At 36.2% G+C, this 21,157-nt stretch overlaps 1 protein-coding gene across 5 annotated transcripts in view; it reads right to left on the reverse strand.

The window, feature by feature from the left end:
• GIN1 (gypsy retrotransposon integrase 1) overlaps positions 1-21,157 on the reverse strand; it is a 37,886-nt gene that overhangs the window by 2,448 nt on the left and 14,281 nt on the right. For 3 of the 5 annotated variants that reach the window (XM_005654992.3, XM_021084586.1, XM_021084587.1), the window contains exons 3-7: positions 20,593-20,786; positions 17,425-17,730; positions 11,237-11,428; positions 10,961-11,137; positions 9,938-10,223 (exon numbers count right to left, since the gene is read on the reverse strand). In XM_005654992.3, coding sequence (XP_005655049.1) covers positions 9,938-10,223; positions 10,961-11,137; positions 11,237-11,428; positions 17,425-17,730; positions 20,593-20,786 — 1,155 coding nt within the window. Of the gene's footprint in view, positions 1-9,937; positions 10,224-10,960; positions 11,138-11,236; positions 11,429-17,424; positions 17,731-20,592; positions 20,787-21,157 lie in introns of those variants that run through there. The other 2 variants (XM_021084588.1, XM_013987576.2) reach the window with 2 other exon arrangements.

Consider the following 21,157-nt stretch of genomic DNA (forward strand, 5'->3'; position numbering starts at 1 on the left):
TCTGCGACCTCCACCACAGCTCACAGCAACGCCGGATCCTTAACCCACTGAGCAAGGGCAGGGACTGAACCCGCAACCTCATGGTTCCTAGTTGGACTCGTTAACCACTGCGCCACAACGGGAACTCCTGGAAGTTATACATTTAAGAACTTTAAATTTAGAAAGCTATGCTCTCTCCCAATAGATGGCATAATCAGACTTGGGTTTATATGGACATTTAGTTTTGTCCATTTTCTCCTTCATTAGGCAAAGTGTACTTGGTATTTTAGTTTTAAGAGGTTTTCCAAGTTTAACTCCACCTATTTCGACTGATGGAAAAGTTGTAATTTGATTGAAAATGCTGTTAAGACACATTTATGATGGAAATTATGAATAATTCAGGGTGGCTTTTAAAAAATGTCCTATAAACATGTATTAGCTGGTAAAATATGGATAGATGTAAAGCTCTTAGAAATTATCACTTCGATTTCTTGGAAATGCATTCAAAGACCTTGAGCATAAGCAACTCCTAGTTATAACAGACCTAGAAACAAATAGACTTTAATATGTAAGTAATATATATCAGTATACACACACACACTTTTTATTTATTTTTTTATTTCTTAAAGTTTTACAGAAGTATAGTTGATTTACAATGTTGCGATAATTTCTGGTACACGACAAAGTCATTAAGTTAAACACATATCCATTCTTTTTCAGATTCTCTTCTCATATAATTTATCACAGAATATTGGGTAGATTTCCCTGTGCCATACTATACCACAGGTCCCCTATGACCATCCATTCCATATACAGCAGTGTGCATAGGCCAATCCCAAATCCCCAATCTGTCCCATCCCCCTTCCACCCTGCTTGTCCCCATTGGTAAGCATAAGTTTGTTTTTGAAGTCTGCGACTCTTTGTTTTGTAAAGAAATTCATTTGTATCTTTTTTTGTGGACTCTACATGTAAGTGATGTCATATAATGTTGTCTTTCTCTGTGTGACTAACTTCACTTAATGTAATAATCTCCAGGTCTATCCATGTTGCTGCAAATGGCATAATTTCACTGTTTTTTATGGCTAATACGCCAATGAATATATGCACCAAATTTTTAAAAAATTACTCAATGAATTTATTACATTTATAGTTGTACAGTGATCACAATCTAGTTTTATAGGATTTCCATCCCACAATGCCATGCACCACATATTCTTTATCTGTTGCTTTGTTGAATATTTAGGTTGCTTCTATGTCTTCATTATTGAAAATAATGCTGCAATGAACATTGGGATGCATGTATCTTTTCAAATTACAGTTTTCTCTGAATATAAGCCAAGGAGTGGTATTGCTGGATCATATGGTAGTTCTACTTTATAGTTTTCTGAAGAACTTTCATACTAGTCTCCAGAGTAGTTGTACCAATTTATATTCCCATCAACAGCGTAGGAGGGTTCTATTTTTCCCTACCTTCTCCAGCATTTATTCTTTGTAAACTTTTTGATCATGGATCATTCTGGCTAGTGTGAGGTGATACCTTACTGTAATTTTGATTTGCATTTCTCTCATAATTAGTGATGTTGAACATCTTTTCAAGTTTTTTTGCCACCTGTTAAGTCTTTTTTTTTGGAGAAATGTCTACCTAGATCTTGTGCCCATTTTTTGATTGGGTTGCTTTTTGACATTGATCTGCAGTAGTTATATATTTTGAAGATTAATACATTGACAGCCACTTCATTTGCAAATATTTTCTCCCTTTCTGTGGGTTATCATTTTATTTATGGTTCTTCTTTGCTGTGCAAAAGCCTTTAAGTTTAATTAGGTCCCATTTGTTTATTTTTGTTTTTACTTTTGTTACTCTAGGAAGTGGATCCCAAAAGATACTGCTGTGGCTTATGTCAAAGAGTGTTCTGCCTATATTTTTCTCTAAGAGTTTTAAAGTGTCTAGTCTTACATTTAAATCTTCAATCCATTTTGAGTTCTTTTTTGCGTATGGTGTTAGAGTTTTCTAATTTCATACTTTACATGTGGCTGTTCAGTTTTCCCAGCACCACCTGCTGAAAAGACTGTCTTCTTCCCATTTTATATTCTTGCCTCCTTTGTTGAATATTAGTTGACCATAGATGCCTAGGTTTATTTCTGGCTTTCTATCCTCTTCCATTGATCTATATTTGTTTTTATGCCAGCACTATATTGTTTTGATAATTGCAGCTTTGTAGTAGAGTCTGAAGTCAGGGCGCCTGATTCCTCCAGCTGCTTGCTTTGGCTATTTGGGGTCTTTTGCGTATCCATACATTTAAAAATTTTTGGTTCTAGTTCTGCAAAAAATGCCATTTGTAATTTGAAAGGGATTGCACTGAATCTGTAGGTTGCCTTGGTTAGTACATTCATTTTGACAGTATTGATTCTTCTAATCCAAGAATATGGCATATCTTTCCATCTGTGTCATCTTCAATTTCTTTCAACAGCATCTTATAGTTTTCAGAGTACAGGTCTTTTGTCTCCTTAGGGAGGTTTATTCCTGGGAATTTTTTCTTTTTGATGCGATGGTGAACGGGATTGCTTCCTCAATTTCTCTTTCTGATCTTTTGCTGATGTATAAAAATGAGAGAGATTTCTGTATATTAATTTTGTATACTGTAAATTCATTGATCATCTCTAGTAGTTTTCTGGTAGCATCTTTATTTATGTACAGTATCATGTCATCTGCAAACAGAGCTACTATTAATTCTTTTCCAACTTGGATTTCTTTGATTTTTCTTCTCTGATTGCTATGGCTAGGACTTCCAAAGCTATGCTGAATAAAAGTGGTGAGAGTAGACACATTTGTCCTGTTCCTGATCTTAGTAGAAATGCTTTGTTTTTCACTATTGAGAATGATATTAGCTGAGGGTTTGTCATATATGCCCTTCATTATGTTGAGGTAGGTTCCCACTATGCCCATTTTCTAGAGGGTTTTTTTAAATCAGAAATGAGTGTTTGATTTTCTCAAAAGCTTTCTACACATCCACTGAGATGACCATATGGTTTTTATTCTTCAATTTGTTAATGTGTTGTATCATGCTGATTGATTAGTGGATACTGAAAAATCCTTCCTCCCTGGGAAGGATTTTTTCATTATGGTATATGATCCTTTTAATGTATTTTTGGATTTGGTTTGCTAGTATTTTGTTGAGGATTTTTGCATCTATATTCATCAGTGATATTGGTCTCTCTATATATAAAATTATTATTTTTTTTTGGTGGTATCTTTGGTTTTGATATCAAGGTGATGTGGCCTCATAGAATGAGTTTGGAAGCATTCCTTCCTCTGCAATTGTTTTGGAATAGTTTCAGAAGGATGTTAAATCTTGTCTAAACATTTGATAGAATCATCTATGAAGCCATTTGGTCCTGGACTTTTGTTTGTTGGAAGTTTTTTTTTTTTCTTTTCTTTTCTTTTTGGCCACTCTGTGGCATATGCAGTTCGCAGGTCAGGAATCACATCTAAGTTTCAGCTGTGACCTGCACCACAGCTGTGGCAACACCAGATCCTTAACCCACTGTGCTGGGCCAGGAACTGAAACTCAGTCCCAGTGCTCCAGAGATGCTGCCGATCCCATTGTGCCACAGTGGAAACTCCTGCAGGACGTTTTTAATCAGAGTTTCAATTTAAGCACTTGTGATTGGTCTGTTCATCTTTTCTATTTCCTCCTTAGTCAGTCTTGGAAGATTGACTAAGAATTTGTCCATTTCTTCTAAGTTGTCCATTTTATTGCCATATAGTTGCCTGTAGTAGTCTCTTGTGATCCTATGTATTTCTGTGATATCCACTGTAACCTCTCCTTTTTCATTTCTAAATTTATTGATTTGGGCTCTCTTCCTTTTTTTCTTGATGAGTCTTGCTAAAGGTTTATCAATTTTGTAGATCTTTTTAAAAAACCAGCTTTTAGTTTCATTGATCTATTTTTCATCTCTATTTATTTCTTCTCTGGTCTTTAAGATTTCTTTCCTTCTACTAACTCTGGGTTTTATTTGTTCTTCTTTCTCTAGCTGCTTTAGGTGTAAGGTTAGGTTATTTATTTGAGGTTTTTCCTGTTTTCTGAGGTAAGCTTGTATTGCTATAACCTTTCCTGTTAGAACTGCTTTTGCTCCATCCCATAGGTCTAGGATCATGATGTATTTGTTTTCAGGTATTTTTTCATTTCCTCTTGGATTTCTTCAGTGATGCATTGCTTGTTTAGTAGCATAATGTTTAGTCTCTATGCGGTTGTGGTAAATTTTTTTTTTTTTTTTTTGCAGTCTTTTTTCTTGTAGTTGATTCCTAAAGTGTTGTGGTCAGAAAAGATGCTTGATATGGTTTCAATTTTCTTAAATTTACCAAGGCTTGATTTGTGGCCCAGCATATGCTCTATCCTGGAGAATGTTCCATGTGTGCTTGAGAACATGTATTCTGCTTTCAAATGGAATGTTCTATAAATAGCAATTATGTCCATCTGGTCCAATATATCATTTAAGACCTGTTTCCTTATGTATTTTCTGCCCGTATGATCTCTCCATTGCTGTAAGTGGGTTTTAAAGTACTCCACTATTGTGTTATTGTTGAGTTCTCCTTTTATGGCTATAAGCAGTTGCCTTACATGTTGAGGTGCTGCTATGTTGTGTGCACGTATATTTACTATTTTTATATCTTCTCTTTGGATTGATTCTTTGATCATTACATAGTGTTGTCTCTTGGAACCTTCATTTTAAAATGTATTTTGTCTGATGTGAGTATTGCTACCCCTGCTTGCTTTCTTTCTTTTCTTTCTTTTTTTTTTTTTGTTTTTTTTTTTGCTTTTTTTAGGGCCGCACCTGCGGCACATGTAAATTCCTAGGCTAGGCGTCAATTTGGAGCTACAGCTACTAGCCTATGCCACTACAATGCAGAATCCGAGCCACATCCATGACCTACATCACAGCTCATGGCAATGCTGGATCCCTGACCCACTGAGTGAGGCCAGGGAATGAACCCACATCCTCATGAATACTAGTTGGATTTGTGTCCACTGTGCTACAGTGGGAACTCCCACTTTTGCTTTCTTTTGATTCCCATGCCTGGAATAGTTTTCTCCATTATCTTTCAGTTTGTATGTCTTTAGAGCTGAAGTGGGTCTCTTGTAGACAGCACATATACAGGTCTTGTTTTTGTATCCATTCAGCCAGTCTATGTCTTTTGGTTGGAGCATTTAATCCATTTGCTTTTAAGGTATTTATTGATATATATGTTCTTTTTGGCATTTTGTTAAGTGGTTTGGTTTTGTTTTTGTTGGTCATTTTTCTTCCCTTCCTCTTTGTTCTCTTCTCTTACAGTTTGATGACTATCTTTAATATTGTGTTTGGGTTGCTTTTTCTTGTTTGTGTGTATATATACCGCAGATTTTTGGTTTTTGGTTACCATGAAGTTTTGATATAGCAATCTGTATCTATCTAAACACAGGACTGTTTTAAGTTGCTGGCCTCTTAATTTCAAATGTCTTTCCAGTATCCTGCAATCATACTCTCCTGTTCTCATGATTGCTGGTTTTGATGTCCTATCTATGGATGATTTCCTACCTTTACTATATGTTTGCCTATACAGATAGGCCTTCTCATTTGCAATTTTCTTTTTTCCAACTGTGGTTTTCCTTTTCCACCTAGACAAATTCCCTTAGCATTTGTTGTAAAGCTGGTTTGGTGGCACTTTTTCTTATAAATAAGTGATAAACTTTAAAGTAAGTTAATGTAATAATACTGTAGAGAATAAGGATTATTCTCAGCAAATTCTATACAAATCACTTTATGTGCAACGGAAAACTACCCTATAGCTTTCAGGCCTTGTGTAGAAAACAAACAAAACCTCTTTCATTTGTAAAGGTCAAATGTGTTTCAACTCCTACTACGATCTAAATCTAGTGAAGCCAATAGACATGCTCTTTAACTTCAGAAAAGATTATCAAATCAAAGATTTACCAGAAAGAGACTTTTGAAGCCTTACATACATGTTGAAATAATTCTATTTTAAATATTCTGAATTACTATAAAATATACTATTAAAAGTCTTTTCACCTATTTATACTTATTTTAACATGGCTACTAGAAAACTTAAAATTATATGTTACATAGTTTTTGCATTATATATCCATTGGACAGTACTGATCTAAAATAATTGAGTTAGGGATCCAGAAAAAAACCATTTAAGTTTTTGCCCCCAAGATAGAGAGAGAGAGGGAAACAAAACCATAGTAAAAGACTATTCTATTCACTTGCATTATATGATAGAATTTACTTAATTTATTTTCTTATTCTATTGATTTAGTTACTATTATGACATGTTTGAGGAAAGTATTTCAGTTTTGACCAGACGGAATAAGTCTTTAGTTTCTTAGAAGCAGAGTTATTTTCAAGCCATTTCAGGAAGGTATTATTAGCAGTTTTGACATACTTTCCCTCAAAAACTGAGATTAACAAATAAATTTTAAAATTTCCCTGAGAAGAAAATTAACTTAAAATCAAAGCCTCGGAAAAGTCTGAGTTATTTGAATTAATTTATCTCTTCAAGTAGAAAAATACAAAGTTTCAGAATAATTAATTTTCTTATTCTGAAGTGAGGTGACCTGAGTAATCCTATACACTGCCTGATATCCTAAAACTCTTACAGTATGTTGCCACAGTAGTATACATTTTGTCATGATAAAATAACATAACTATAATTTGATACTACATAACCGTCATAGATAATACCAGCACAGAAGAACTGAATGACTCTCAATTTGAGATTACATAATTAAGAGGCCCAGGGAAGCAGTTTGCAAAAACAACTGTTGGCCTTCCATATCCCAGGGTTTGTATCTGTGGATGTAGGGGCAGAAGTCGTGGGAAAGGGGTTGGGGGACCTATACTATGCCATTTATATAAGGGACCTGAGCATGAGTGGATTTTGGTATTCAGAGGGATCATAGAACTGATCCCCTGTGGATACCAACAGATGACTATGTATTAATAATAAAATCAAGTTCATGGCTTAATAATATAGGGATTAAGCTTTCTTTTATTTTGTGAGTGCAGATCACAATTGTGCTAGGCAGAATAATGGGTCCCTAAAGATAGCCATTCCTGAAACTTGTGAATATATCACTTTATACAGCAAAGGAGAACTAGGGTAGTGATGGAATTAAGGTTGCTAACAAACCAACCTTAAAACAGGGAAGTTATCCTGGATTATCAGGATGGGCCCAAGGATAAGTGTCCTTAAATGCAGAAGAGGAAGGAAGAAGAGATTGGAGTGAGGTGATGTGAGAAGAACTGTACCCTCATTGCTGGCTTTTAAGACAGAGGAAGAAGGCCACAATTTGAGCAATGTGAGCAACCTCTAGAAAGTGGAAAAGGTATGGAAACACCTTTCTAGAGCCTCCAGAAAGAAACACAGCCCTGCCAATGCCTTGATTTTAGCCCAGTGAGACCTATGTTGGGACTTCTAAGTACAGAACTATAAGATAAAAAACTTGTATTGTTTTAAGCCACTAAATTTGTGGTAAATTGTTACGGCAGCAACAGGAAACTTATAGAAGAATGAAAAACATTTTACAAACTGTGAAGTGCAATCAGACCAAAACTTTTACTGGAGGCAGACATGAATTTATCACAATTATTTCCCACGCAAAACAAAGCAAATATATTTCAAAATCTACATCCAGTAGAATAATGGGTCAATAACATTTTTCCTTTCAAAAGGAAACATTATGATTACCAAGAGACATGGCAAATTTCATGTCATGAAATTTGTTGTTAAAATTAGTCCTGAAAAGGTACCTGAAATTGAACTAGACAAAAAGACAAATAGGTCTGCTTAAAATAGCAATGAGAAATATTGTTGGCCCAGTACTGAATGTGCTCCTTCTACATTATGTTCTAGATAAGGATGATAAGAGGTTGGCAACAGAAGCATATCTGCTTTGGACAGTGAGCTTTAATAGAGCTGTAAAATCTTAAGACTGGTAAGAGCAGCAGTGCCGACAGAGAAATTCATAGTTCTTTTGGGTATATTTTGTTTAAATTTATGTCAAAAGAATGGGATGACTATTAAAAGACATTTTGTTTGCTTTAAATTTAGTGCAAAGTCTCTTTAAAATTAGCTTTTAAGGTGAAGATTTTCAGAAAAAAATGTGATATGGGAAAAATAGAAATTACATTTGTTTTTAATTTCTACAAATAAGGGAAACAAACAAAAAAAGATCAAATAGTAAACAAGAACCAGTTTTCAGGATAGCTAGATCAGTACTTCCTTTGACTAACAAAAAAAAAACAATTTCAGGTTCTTTACATGTGCACTAGTACTAATACTGAAATTTCCTTCATGTTACTGGAAGAAATAGCTGCAGAGAATTCAAGCATGAGACAAAAACTCTACTGCCTCCATTTAGAAATTGTTCTAGGAGTTCCTGTTGTGGTGCAGCGGAAACTAATCTGACTAAGAATCATGAGGTTGCAGGTTCGATCCCTAGCCTCACTCAGTGGGCTAAGGATCTGGTGTTGCCATGAGCTGTGGTGTAGGTTGTAGTCTGTGGTGTAGGCTGTAGTCATGGTTTGAATCCCGTGTTGCTGTGGCATAGGCCAGCAGCTGTGGCTCCAATTGGACCCATAGCCTGGGAACCTCTATGCTGCAGGTGTGGCCTTAAAAAAAAAAAAAAAAAAAAAAAAAAAAAGCAGAAAACGTTCTATTTAATGAATTCTGAAATATTCATCAGTAGAAAAATGTTAGGTCTCCTTAGGGTACAATGAGCTTTCTGAAATGGAACTGTCCAAGGTAAGTTACAACTAGAGCAACTGGTTCTGTCATAAGCAAAAAGAAAGGTATTAAGAGCTTTTAACGTAAGAGTTTTGACCCAGACTGGAAACAGAGCGGAGCTTTATGAAACAGCTCAAAGGGCTTCATATCCTAAGAAAGAAGGTTATCTGTTATCATTGTTTTTATAATTATTCTTTACTTGAGCCTATTAAATAACTCAGTTGTTTATATTGTTTAAAAATGTACTGAATTGTATCTTCCCATTAATTGTTACTCATTAATTACTCAGATTCAATAAATATTGATGCTTAATTTTTCTGTACAGAAAAAACAAAATGAACTGGCTAAGCTACCAATTCACTTCCTATCAATTAGCTACCTCAGAAACTCTAAGGAACAGGTATCAGTAGCACAAAATAAGTCTCAGGAAATTTAATCTGAAAAACATGTCATTTAGCTCTAGTATATGAAAGAAAAGGTTAGAGAAGATCAGGGTATCTTGACTATTCAGAAGCATATTTTGGGGATAAGTATCACCTTGTATAGGGTGCCATCACCCTCCTTATAGCATTTTATAGCATTCTGAGTACCTCTTACTCTCACTCTCCCTTGCACCCATGATAATGTGGCTATGATGCAGCATTAAAAATTAGTCACATTTAAAAATGTTCCTGACTTTCCTGTCATGGCTCAGTGGTTAATGAACCCAACCAGCATCCATGAGGATGCGGGTTTGATCCCTGGCCTCACTCAGTGGGTTAAGGATCTGGCATGCTATGAGCTGTGGTGTAGGCCAAAGATGTGGCTTGGATTTGGCATTGCTGTGGCTGTGGTGTAGGCCGCCGGCTATAGCTCCGATTGGACCCCTAGCCTGGGAACCTCCCATATGCTGCAGAGGTGGCCCTAAAAAGACAAAAAAAAAAAAAAAAGAGTACACTAGAGATCCATAGATCAATATAAAGTCTCTTATAAGCCTGACAGTTCCAGAAGACACATGATTAAAAAACAAACAAAAACCAAAAACTACCTGGGATCTAAAACTGTGTGAAATTTTATAAAAATCAGAAGGCAAAAAGAAAAACCTAACCAAGGTGGGGGAGTGGGGGGAATTCTATTTTTAACTTTTCTCCTCATTGGAAGAAATTAAAATGTAGAGAAGTGACAGATACTGACCTTGTTCACTGGATTCTCTTACATAGGGCTTGAGATGGGACATTTTGATAGGTCTTTTAAGTCTAGTCCCAGTGTTGTCTCTCAGAACAGCACATCCATTTTCTGTAATATAGTCTATAACACAAGGACCAACCCATTCAGACTGGAAACGACCATCCTTCCACCAGTTTTTCCGTTGTCTTAAAACTTCATGACCTACTTTTAGATGAAATGGATTTAATTGCTTTGGTTTCTTTTTAACAATGATTTTGCTTTTATTTAGTTCATCAAAACTGTTGTTCTCCATCTGCCAGTGTAAGAAAAAAAAAACAAAGGGATGAAATAGCTTATCATTTTCTTGAAGGTAAATACAGATAACATTATAACAAAAATATTATTTATTGAGATTTACTGAAAGGTAAGCACGTATCCCATTTAATTCTTTTTTTTTTTTTTTTTTTTTGTCTTTTTTAGGGCCACACTGGCAGTATATGGAGGTTCCCAGGCTAGGGGTCAAATCAGAGCTGTAGCCGCCGGCCTACCCCACAGCCACAGCAACACAGGATCCCATGCTCGTCTGTGACCTACACCACAGCCCACGGCAATGCCGGATCCTTAACCCACTGAGCGAGACCAGGTATCGAACCCACAACCCCATGGTTACTAGTCGGGTTCGTAAACCATTAAGCCATGATAGGAACTCCCCATTTAATTTTAAAGCAATATTTCAAAGTCAGTATTACCCCAATTTTATGAAGAAAATAAATTAATATAAGTTAAACTAATATGCCCATGTCAAACAAATGGGAAGCTAGACCAGGGATTTGAATTCAGCTCTACTTTGATTCCAAAACACATGCTTTTCCTATTAATGTCTCTCAGAATTTCACAGCTAATAAACACAGTTTAATCAAGATGAACAGAATTCAATAGAAAAAAATTTGGTTTAAGGGTATATCTGTGTGTGTGTATAGGGTGACATTAAAAAAAAATCACTTTATATAGATTTTTAGGTTAGAATTTTTTTCTATTAAATAGAATCACCTGGCCTGCTGAAGTTGTCTTATTCGCCATTATTTTATCAGCTTCTTTAACTGCACCTAGAATTTTGGCAAACATACTTGTACTATCACCATCCATCTCATGAAGAATATCTGAAGTCTCAGGCATGTAAGGATTTCGATTAAACATTTGAAAATATGGTGTATTTTTAGAAGGCTCCTATTAAGGAAAATAAACAAAAATTTGTAATAAAACTTCACATAGCCAAGAAATAGTCATAACTCCAAAATATAGAATTATATATAAAAAGGCACATACCAAGTGAATAACATTGAAGGCAAATGAAACAGCTGATAGATGATCATCCCAGTTGTCTGGGTGGTCAGCACAGTGTTTGGAAAGAAATGTTTTGATTGTGCTAGGTGTACTTTCAGTTGGATTAACAGTTTGGGAGGCTTGAGAAATTACAATTTGCTTTGTGCCAAACAATTCACACAGTTCAAGATTGATCTAAAAAATAAAAACAAAGCTGACTTTATATTTTATTTTTCCCTTGATCGAAAGGTATTGAAAAAAACTGGAATTTCCTTGACTATAACATTCTACATAAAAAACATACATATTTTGTTTAAAAGAGTAATTACCATTTATGGAGTCCCAACTATGTGCTGATGCTTTATATTACAGTCACTATAATTACAACAATCTTATGTAATATTATTAACCCCATTTTACAGATAAGAAGCTGAAGCTTTGGGAAGTTAAGTGCCTTGCCAGAAACACATAAACAAAATTTAACACTAACTCTGAGTTCAGATAACATTTTAATTCAGTAGACGATTTCTCCATAATGTATTGAACAGCTATATGTCCTTGGGCAACTCACCAAACCTCTGTGTACTCAGTTTCCTCATCTGTAAAATGAAGAAAATCCTACCCACATCTCTTTTGAGGATTAAATGAATAAATGTTTCTAAGGTACTTAAAGTAGTAAAATATTAAGCACTTTATAATTCTTAATGTTACTATTATTTTTGTTGTTAAAATTTATTATGTGCAGTGCCTAAGAGAAGTCAGAATGGGTTTTCTAAACTCATTTATATTATATAAATGACTAAGCCTGTTAAATATAAAATAACTTACTTATTCCTAACTTACTTATACTTCAAAATTTTTTTCTTACTATTTTTGGTTGGGTAAAATTTTGGTTGATAAACTTTTTAAAAAGATTGTATTTCTTGCTGCTTATTTGTAAGAAAAGAAGTAATATCAGAGTGACTGAAAAAGACAAAGCTAATAAATAAGTGAACTGACCAACCCCCAACTCCTCCCCCAAACCCGCCCAACATTTTTCAAGCTCTCTTAAAGGTTGGGGTAGTCATGTGATACAGTTTTGGCCAGAAAGACTTAAGGGGAAGTTGCTGGGCAGACTCAGCTGGTTTTAGCTTTTATTGCCTATTGCTCTCCCTCTTCTTTCTGCCTGAAATACAGAATTTGAGGCATGCCATACTATAAGCATAAGACTGAGAGTCACATCTCAAAGATGGTGGAACAGAATGTTAGAAGCATGGGTTCCCAATGACATTCAAAGTTTCTACCCTTCCAACCCTGGGCGACCTGGCCTTCTTGTCCCTAAGTATAAAATAAACTTTTACTGGAGTTTATATATTGGAGGGAAGAGAAAGGGGTTTTTGTTACTTGAAATGGAATACAATTCCTACTTAATATGTACTAATTTAGGCTGCTTCTCTAAAGATATCCCAGAAAACAGGTGCCATTTGGGTCAGTTTCAACCTGGGGTCATAATTAATGGTCTTAAATCATTGACTTTTGGAAAGGGCATCAACTTCTTTGTTTTAAGAAGTTGCCTAGGAGTTCCTGTCGTGGCTCAGTGGTTAACGAATTCGACTAGGAACCATGAGGTTGGGGGTTCGATCCCTGGCTTTGCTCAGTGGGTTAAGGATCTGGCACTGCCGTGAGCTGTGGTGTAGGTTGCAGACACAGCTCGGATCCCACGTTGCTGTGGCTTTGGCATAGGCTGATGGCTACAGCTCTGATTCGACCCTAGCCTGGGAACCTCCATATGCCGAGACAGTGGCCCAAGAAATGGCAAAAAGACAAAAAAAAAAAAAAAAAAAAAAAAAAAAGTGCCTAGAACTGATCCAGTGAATCTATTTGTGTGTGAGATGCTATCTTGATATCTTTACCCTAAGAGCCTTTTTTCTCATCAAACCAGACATTCCATTAGTGGTTACAATTCTTGTTTTCCATAAGACACATTTTTAAAATTAAGTTTTCCTTTAAAAATGTTCATTCTTTTTTCTTCAGAGGTTTATAAAAAGGTCTTTGTGCATTTTATTGAAACAATTTAGCAAATACTCTGAGTTGAAATGTTAGAAACATCTGTATTTTCATCCAACTTTATAACAGACCTCCTACATTGTATATAATGTTCTAATCTTACTTCAACACTTTAGCAGTGTTTTCTATGTTAGCATTTGCAGACAAAAGACAACATTTTATTTTGTCACTATTAGGCTTTCAGTGTAATCTTTAAGCCATTTAAATCACTGCGAAACCCAATTTTCCCAATCACGTGATTTTTAGTTTTCTGTCACTATTAAACCTTAAAAAAGGGCTTATAAACATCTATTGTTACTTTTGATAAAATTTTCCAAGTCTTGGATTATCATAGGAATTTAAACATAACTGGAAAGACTGTTGGAGATTTATAAGGGCTCCTTGTCATTTATCTATTACCTTGAAGCACTGCATGCACTTAGAATGAGACTTTTCATTAATAAAAGTGGAAGCAAGGAGTTCCCATCTTGGTGCAGTGGAAACGAATCTGACTAGGAACCACAAGGTTGTGGGTTCGATCCCTGGCCTTGCTCAGCAGGTTAAGGATCCATTGTTGGGTGAGTTGTGGTGTAGGTCGCAGACATGGCTTGGATCTGGTGTGGCTGTGGCTCTGGCTGTGGCCTGCAGATGTAGCTCTGATTAGACCCCTAGCCTGGGAACCTCCATATGCTGAGGGTGTGGTCCTAAAAAGCAAAAAAAAAAAAAAAAAAAAAAAAAAAAAAGTGGTGGAAATAAGACAATATTTCAAATAGATTTCTAATTTTAAGTTTTGGTGGCCAATTTCCTACCAGATCTGATCATATTTATTTTTATCTCATTAATATGTCTATGAAAGCATTAGTACCAGATGTTACATGTGTCAGCTCTATCATTTTTCTGTGGTCAAGAGGTCGTTGCATTATTAGTATGATCTTGCTGCACTGCAAGAAAATTAAACCTGATTGGAAGTTCCCATTATGGCTCAGTCGTAGCAAACCTGACTCGTATCCATGAGGGTGTGGGTTTGATCCCTGGCCTCACTCAGTAGGTTAAAGGATCTGACATTGTCATTGCTGTGGCTGTGGTTTAGGCTGGTAGCTACGGCTCCAATTTGACCCCTAGCCTGGGAACTTCCATATATTGTGTGTGTGGTCCTAAAATAACAACAAAAAATTAAAGCTGGCTATTCTATGAAGGGTAGTTTGGCAAAAAACTGGACAATAACCATAAATTTAATTACTGTTGCTAAAGCAAAAGAATAAGTGAGGGAATAACTGCAGACTCCTACATTTTGTGAATTCTCACTTTTCTCTCAAGATACCTTCCCTGTACCATGTATGACACAATCACTTACCTTATTGGTTTAGGATCAATAAGTATACATTATTAGCAAAAGCTTCACTTTGTTATTATGTCTAATGAAGTCTAATTGTCATCTCACAAACTAGACTGTTTTGCACACCCCATTTTGCAGATGACTGCTATGTTAGTTAAGGTAGGCAAGACTATACTGCAGTTACAAAACAGATTTAAGGCTTAATGATTTGTTTAACCCAACAATTTTACGCTTGCTCAGACAAGGTCTGCTGTAGGTCAGGGTGTCTCTCCAAAGCAACTGTTCCCCACCAGATGCCTCAGCAATTCTGGATGAGAGAAAATACACTTCCTTATAGGGTAATCTCTGAAATATTCAGTTAATTCTCTAGAGAAAGAGTAAGAGGTTTCTTGTAGAATTGAGCATTAGGTTATCTTTTTTCTTTTCTTTTTTTTTGCCTTTTGTCTTTTTAGGGCTGCACCCGTGGCATGTGGAGATTCCCAGGCTAGGAGTCTAATTGGATCTACAACTGCTGGTCTATACCACAGCCACAGCAACGCCAGAGCTGAGCCGCTTCTGCCACCTACACCACAGCTCATGGCAACACCAGATCCTTAGCCCACTGAGCGAGGCCAGGGATCGAACCCACATCTTCATGGTACCTAGTCGGATTTGTTTTCGCTGCGCCACAGCAGGAACTCTGAGCATGAGGTTTTCAATATCTCAGGCTGAAAGTGGCACACATTTTTTTTGGTCTATTACTTGGTCTTTATGTTTTGGTTATTTTATGATATATAAATTTCTAATTTTTAAAGACCCAAATTTGGTGATTTTCCATTTAAATTTAGGCCATTGTTCCCTAAGCTTGGAATGTTGACTCAGTCTCTAGAAATTAAAAAAAATTAAAAGTCAACTGTATTTTTTTATTAAAAAACAAAAATTTTTGATTTATTGGAAAGTTTTGTTGTATAGTAATTCTAAAATCCTATAACTAGAAATAATTAGAAATTTGTTATCTATGCCATTGATTAAGTTAAATGTATTAAAGAATCCTTCCCTAACTCCACCCATTTGTAATGCCAGCTCTATCATTTTAAACATGATTATCAAACTCTGTGCCAGAGCATCCCCTTTGAAAACTACCAGCTTAAGGGAGTTTATAGTTTCATTCCGTTTGATGATGTTGTATCTTTACAGAACTGTTTTTTGGTAGGTGCTATGATAAAAAGCAACAATAAAATTAGTCTGAAACAGGAAACAAGGATAGCAGTGTCCAATCTGTTTGCAAGGTTTGCAAAGCTGAGCAGTGGTCACTAGTGGTCACATCCCATTAATAAGTAACTGCGGTTATTTAAGAATGAAACAAAAATTTTTTCTTTGAATTTATAACTACTATTTTTTTAAAGGGTTAAGTAGTTAGGACATAAATATTAACTAAGTTGTTTAGATCTGTGCAGAAAATGTACTAACCCAGCTGCACTAAGGCTGCTTTCCTCAAAAGGCCTGCTACAAGAATGGCCCTTGGCTGGTATCTGGGAACTTGGATTTTGTGAGGCTTTCCACTGTTCCCTAACCAGTAAGAGTGGCTTTCAGTGACTAAACTGTTTATATCAACAAGGTGGTTTATGCTGAATACCTTTCCTTTTAGAGTCTAGAATTTTTGGTGCCTATGTGACTGGCTCCCAATAAAAATCCCTGAGTTTTTTGTTTTTTTTTTTTAATTTATTTATTTTTTGTCGTTTTGCCTTTTCTTGGGCGCTCCCACAGCACATGGGAGGTTCCTAGGCTAGGGGTCTAATCGGAGCTGTAGCTGCCAGCCTACACCAGAGCCACAGCAACGCGGGATCCGAGCCACATCTGCGACCTACACCACAGCTCATGGCAACGCTGGATCCTTAACCCACTGAGCAAGGGCAGGGATCGAACCCGCAACCTCATGGTTCCTAGTCGGATTCGTTAATCACTGCGCCACGACGGGAACTCCCTAACACTGAGTTTCTAATGAGCTTCCCTGGTAGACAACATTTTACATGTGTTGCTCAACTCCTTGCTGGGAGAATTAAACATGTCCAGGGTGATTTCACTGGGAGGGGATGGCTTAGAAGCTTGTACCTCATTTCCCTTGGACTTATCCCCATGAGCCTTTTCTCTGCTGATTTGACACAATCATAATAATTTTAGCCATGAGTAGGACTATCTGCTGATCCCTCCTAGTGAATTATAAAACCTGGAGATAATTTCAGGGACACCCTGGCACCAGACCTAACTACTAGACAGTATAGTTATTTTCTTACACCAATATCCTATCAATTATAAAAATTTAATAGGCTTTAAGTGTTCTAGTTATATTCCTGTTTTAGAATTTTTGTATATATTCCCGCCTGCTTATTCTTTCCAGTTAACTTTAATGTGGATAAAAGCCAGGGCAAGGGGAAAAAAATCTCCCTCATTTTTAATGCCAGTTAGAAATCCATTAATTACATAAATTAATTCTGATTTGGGAAAAATTGAAATCTTTCAATACTGAATAATCTCATTCATGAACATGATGATTTCTCCATTTAATCACTCCTAAAACATCAATCACAATTTTAAGCTGGAAGCCAAAAAAGACAATGTGCTCCAACCTCCTCATTTTAGTTTCAAGAAACATGAAGATAGGTTTACAATTATTTAGTGTCACAGTAAGTACGAAAATCTTGGTTTCTTAATTTTCAGTTCAACTACCTTTGTACTATACAATATTAAATCTCTATATCTGTAGGAATTTAAACTATTAAATTTAATAGTAAGGTGTGCTGGGCTAAAAGGTAAATAAAATATGCCCCTAGATCTAAGTAGTTTGTCTTACCTGATGAATGAACTCATCTCTTTGGTCCATTATTATTTTCTGAGGAGGTCCATATAAGAAAAATATATTGGTAATAGCTTTAGAAACTTCTGATGCTGAAACATCACACAGAGGCAAAATCACAACCCATTTTGTGAACAGATCTGTCATGATTATAGCATATACATGACTTCTGCTGCTCATATGAAATGGGCCCATCAGATCAACAGTAACTATACTCCATGGATTCTCTACCTTGAGAAGATGCTGTTTAGGTGCTAGAATTACCGTATTTTTTGCCACTTGGCAATGCTGACAAGCATATACCTATAAAACAGATATACAATAAAGAAAATATATAAAAATGTTAATATATTCAATCAATAAAAGCAGTCTTATAAATCTGAACTGGTTAGTAGGTATTTTGTACTTTGAAAGAGAAACTTTAGGAGTTCCCGTCGTGGCGCAGTGGTTAACGAATCCGACTAGGAACTATGAGGTTGCAGGTTCGGTCCCTGCCCTTGCTCAGTGGGTTAAGGATCCGGCGTTGCTGTGAGCTGTGGTGTAGGTTGCAGACGGGGTTCGGATCCCGCGTTGCTGTGGCTCTGGCGTAGGCCGGTGGCTCCAGCTCCGATTCAACCCCTAGCCTGGGAACCTCCATATGCCGTGGAAGCGGCCCAAGAGATAGCAACAACAACAAAAAAGACAAAAAGACAAAAAAAAAAAAAGAAAGAGAAACTTTAGGATTATTTTCAGAATAAAATAAAACCTATTCAGAATGATAAGCAAATATTACTTGCCACTGCTATTCAATGACCATCCAAGGGATCTTATTCATATGGAACATAATTTTGGTTTACAATCAATAAATATTAAATGAATAGATCTTTTTTTTTTTTTTTTTTTTTTTTTTTTTTGTCTTTTCTAGGGCCGCTTCCCAAGGCATATGGAGGTTCCCAGGCTAGGGGTAAAATTGGAGCTGTAGCCGCCGGCCTACACCATAGCAACACGGGATCTGAGCCACGTCTGTGACCTACACCACAGCTCATGGCAACACCGGATCCTTAACCCACTGAAAAAAGCCAGGGATCAAACCCGCAACCCCATGGTTCCTAGTCGGATTCATTAACCACTGAGCCATGACGGGAACTCCTAAATGAATAGATCTTAAAACAAGTTTGCAGAGTTCCCATCATGGCTCAGCAGTTTAATAACTGACTAGGAGCCATGGAGTCCCTGGTGTTCCTTGCTCAGTGGGTTAAGGATCCGGCATTGCGCATGAGCTGTGGTATAGGTCACAGATGCGGCTCAGATTTTGGGTTGCTGGGGTGTAGGACAGTAGCTGCAGCTGGATTTGACCCCTTGCCTGGAAACTTCCATTTGCCACAGGTGGGGTCCTTAAAAGAAAAAAAAAAGTTTGCTGTAATTTTATTTTATTTATTTATTTTTTATTTTTTTATTTTTTTGTCTTTTGTCTTTTTTTGTTGTTGTTGTTGCTATTTCTTGGGCCGCTCCCGCGGCATGTGGAGGTTCCCAGGCTAGGGGTTGAATCGGAGCTGTAGCCACCGGCCTACGCCAGAGCCACAGCAACGCGGGATCCAAGCCACGTCTGCAACCTACACCACAGCTCACGGCAACGCCGGATCATTAACCCACTGAGCAAGGGCAGGGACCGAACCCACAACCTCATGGTTCCTAGTCGGATTCGTTAACCACTGCGCCACGACGGGAACTCCAGTTTGCTGTAATTTTAAATCAGTATGTGAGTATATAATTTCTAAAAGAAAAAATATTTTTTCCTTAAAAGTTATCACTCTAGTAAGTTCATTCATTCATCTAATAGTATTTACTAAAATATAACTTTATTCAAACAATATTTATAAATGCCAGAAATTCCTCTAGGACCTAGGGAGAGAGAATGAACAAAAACAAAGCCTAGGCTGTCATGTAGCTAATTTAAGTGAGATGAGATCAACTGATTAACTTATGGATGATTCTACTGTTCAACATTATTTCTAGAATTCCACTTTGGAAACTATTTTCAGACCAAGTCCTGACCAAATTTTTACAATGATCTTACTGCATTATAGTTACTTTCTGTTGTTGTTGGCCATGCCTATGGCCTGCAAAAGTTCCAGGGCAGGCGATCGAACCCACACCACAGCAGTAATACTGCCAGATTCTTAATCTGCTAGGCTACCAGGGAACTCTATATTATGGTTACTTTTGATCAAAAATTTATTTTCTAACTTAAACTAGTTATCTTCACAAATAACCTTGTTTTCAAAAATCATATCCATTCTCAAATGATATTTGACAAATATTTTATTGAATATCTGTAAAGAAATGTATGGCAAGTACTAGTGGTGAATACAAATACTGAGGGTTTGGAATACCTGCACAGAGTCATAACCTAATAATCACAAATGATATTTATTTAACCTAAATGTTGGTTTAACTCTCTGTGACTGAAATGACAGTCATTCAAATGCACTACTACAATTATTAAAGGGATCTCACATACATACCAAGGAATTCCTACCATTCGCCATTTAGAACACACAGAAAGAGGAGGGCTCAGTTGACCTACCAGTAAGAATCCCAGAATTCCTAGGCAAATACTCTGTTAGAAGAAGCTGAAGGTCCTAATGGGTATAAAGTTATAAAACTCAAGACTAATTTCATTATGTTTGCAACTTAATTTTGCATTTAGTTGGTTTTGGGTTTCTACCACATTTGACATTTTCTACATCAAGATAATATAGGCACAAAAATGAGAACACTTACTGGGAACACTTACTGGGCCTGACTTATTATGAACACATATTCCTCTCAAGAAAAGACTATATAACTGCAATCAAAGAGGTAATGATTTAGTTTTAGCCAAAGGAATTTCAGTCCCATTTAAATTCTGCCTTCACAAAATAATTCAATGATGAAAATCCGGGTCCAAACAATCTATTTAAACATGGTATTTTCAAATATTTAAATATGCTTTGTTCTACTTCAAATTATACTTCAGTGACTAAGATTTTTGAAGGGAAATAAGCTTTTAAATGTTTTTGTACAGAAACTACCCATAAAAAAGTACTTAATGAGAAGTGGTATCTAGAGTTAATCTGCAGCAATATAACTTTTGGATATACTACAAATACATTATTCAAAATATTCTAAATACGTAAGCCATACCCACTGTTTGACATCATTGGTCACAGAAGTCCAATAGTAACTGGATTCCACTAGAGTAAGGGTTCTGGATATGCCATGATGGGCTCCAGTGTCATTTTCATGGCATTCTCTTAGGACTTTCTTTTTTTCTTCTTCTGAAACAATTACCAAACGATTTTGTTTTCGGTCTTTTCCAACATAAAACAGCTTTTTTCCTGGAATAAACAACAACCAAAATCATAACTGCAATTTTTAGACATCTATATAGTTTTAATATAATCATAGTCTTATCTTCAAACCTAAGGGTGTTTTAGTTAAATTTTTCTCCCTCTAAGATAGAATACCATACAATCTGAAAGGCCCTCAGGTGTTGCACTTACTAGATATGTAGGAGAACTAGATGCTATAATTTTGTAGCTATCAAAACAAGCAGAGCTAGCATGTTTACTGCAGCACATGATCAATATGGAAGTATGAAATTATGGGAGTAATCAAACTAGAAAATACTTGCAGGAGGAACCTCCCCAAAATGGTATGAATTAAATTATGTACAGAAATAAGCAACTTCTGGAATAGAACTTTCTGA

This window comes from Sus scrofa, chromosome 2, assembly GCF_000003025.6.
Source record: "Sus scrofa isolate TJ Tabasco breed Duroc chromosome 2, Sscrofa11.1, whole genome shotgun sequence".
Lineage (NCBI taxonomy): Eukaryota > Metazoa > Chordata > Mammalia > Artiodactyla > Suidae > Sus > Sus scrofa.